Source organism: Gavialis gangeticus, unplaced genomic scaffold (assembly GCF_001723915.1).
Source record: "Gavialis gangeticus isolate Ggan-Ray unplaced genomic scaffold, GavGan_comp1, whole genome shotgun sequence".
NCBI classification, from domain to species: domain Eukaryota; kingdom Metazoa; phylum Chordata; order Crocodylia; family Gavialidae; genus Gavialis; species Gavialis gangeticus.
This window is the reverse complement of record NW_017729032.1, coordinates 214124155-214124882: the sequence shown is the minus strand read 5'-3', so window position 1 is coordinate 214124882 and position 728 is coordinate 214124155. Positions and strand designations below refer to the sequence as shown.

Below are 728 nucleotides of genomic sequence, written 5' to 3'. Positions count from 1 at the left end.
CATGAAAAATAAAAATGTGACTTCCCAGTATTTTAGGACATTTTTCATTTGGGACACCCTGTTTCAGTGTGCAAACCCCTCCCCCCCCCCACTAAATAAATAAATAAAAAGGAATCTGGCTTTTTCCCTTGTCCCAAGAGGCAGCTGAGAGAAATTAAATGTCAATTCATGGAATTTCCTTTTCTTTGGAAAGTTTCCATCAGGAACAATTTTATTCTAGTTATTATTATGATGATGATCGCAATTCTTAGGTCTTCTATATCATTATTTATTACGAATATAGGCATTATTTTTATGTTCATTCGTATTTAATACTGAAAGCATGAGCAGGCGTGTCCTGTCACTGCATGCAGTCCGCAGTGGGCTGGGTCTCTTCTCCCCCGTGGGTGCAGGGCAGAGCGAGACTCCCCCGGCAGGGGGCGCTACAGCTCCGCGCTCCCAAGTGTGCGGCTCGGTTAGAATGACGGCCGAGCTCGGCCTCAGCGCATGCGCGGTGGTGCCGGCGCGCGCGGGAAACCCGAATCCGGCGGATGCAGCGGAGCCCGGTGCGGCGCTCAGGTAGGGGCGGGGGGAGCGCGGCGGGGGGGTGGTTGAGGGGAACGGTCGCGCCGCGCGCACGGGGGCAGTGCTCCTCTCCCCGCCCCTCCTCACACGCGGGAGCTGCACCGAGCGCCCCCGGTGCAGGGCGTCGGCGCATGCGCAGTTCCCGGCGGGGGGACCCCCCCCCC

At 56.5% G+C, this 728-nt stretch overlaps 1 protein-coding gene across 1 annotated transcript in view; it reads left to right on the top strand.

Annotated features, from left to right (window-relative positions):
- Positions 1 to 465: 465 nt before the first annotated feature.
- The window catches only part of CHAF1B (chromatin assembly factor 1 subunit B), a 24995-nt gene continuing 24732 nt past the window's right edge, over positions 466 to 728 (top strand). Inside the window, exon 1 of the mRNA XM_019525430.1 lies at positions 466 to 558. Coding sequence (XP_019380975.1) covers positions 487 to 558 — 72 coding nt within the window. The 5' untranslated portion in view covers positions 466 to 486. The remainder of the gene's footprint in view (positions 559 to 728) is intronic.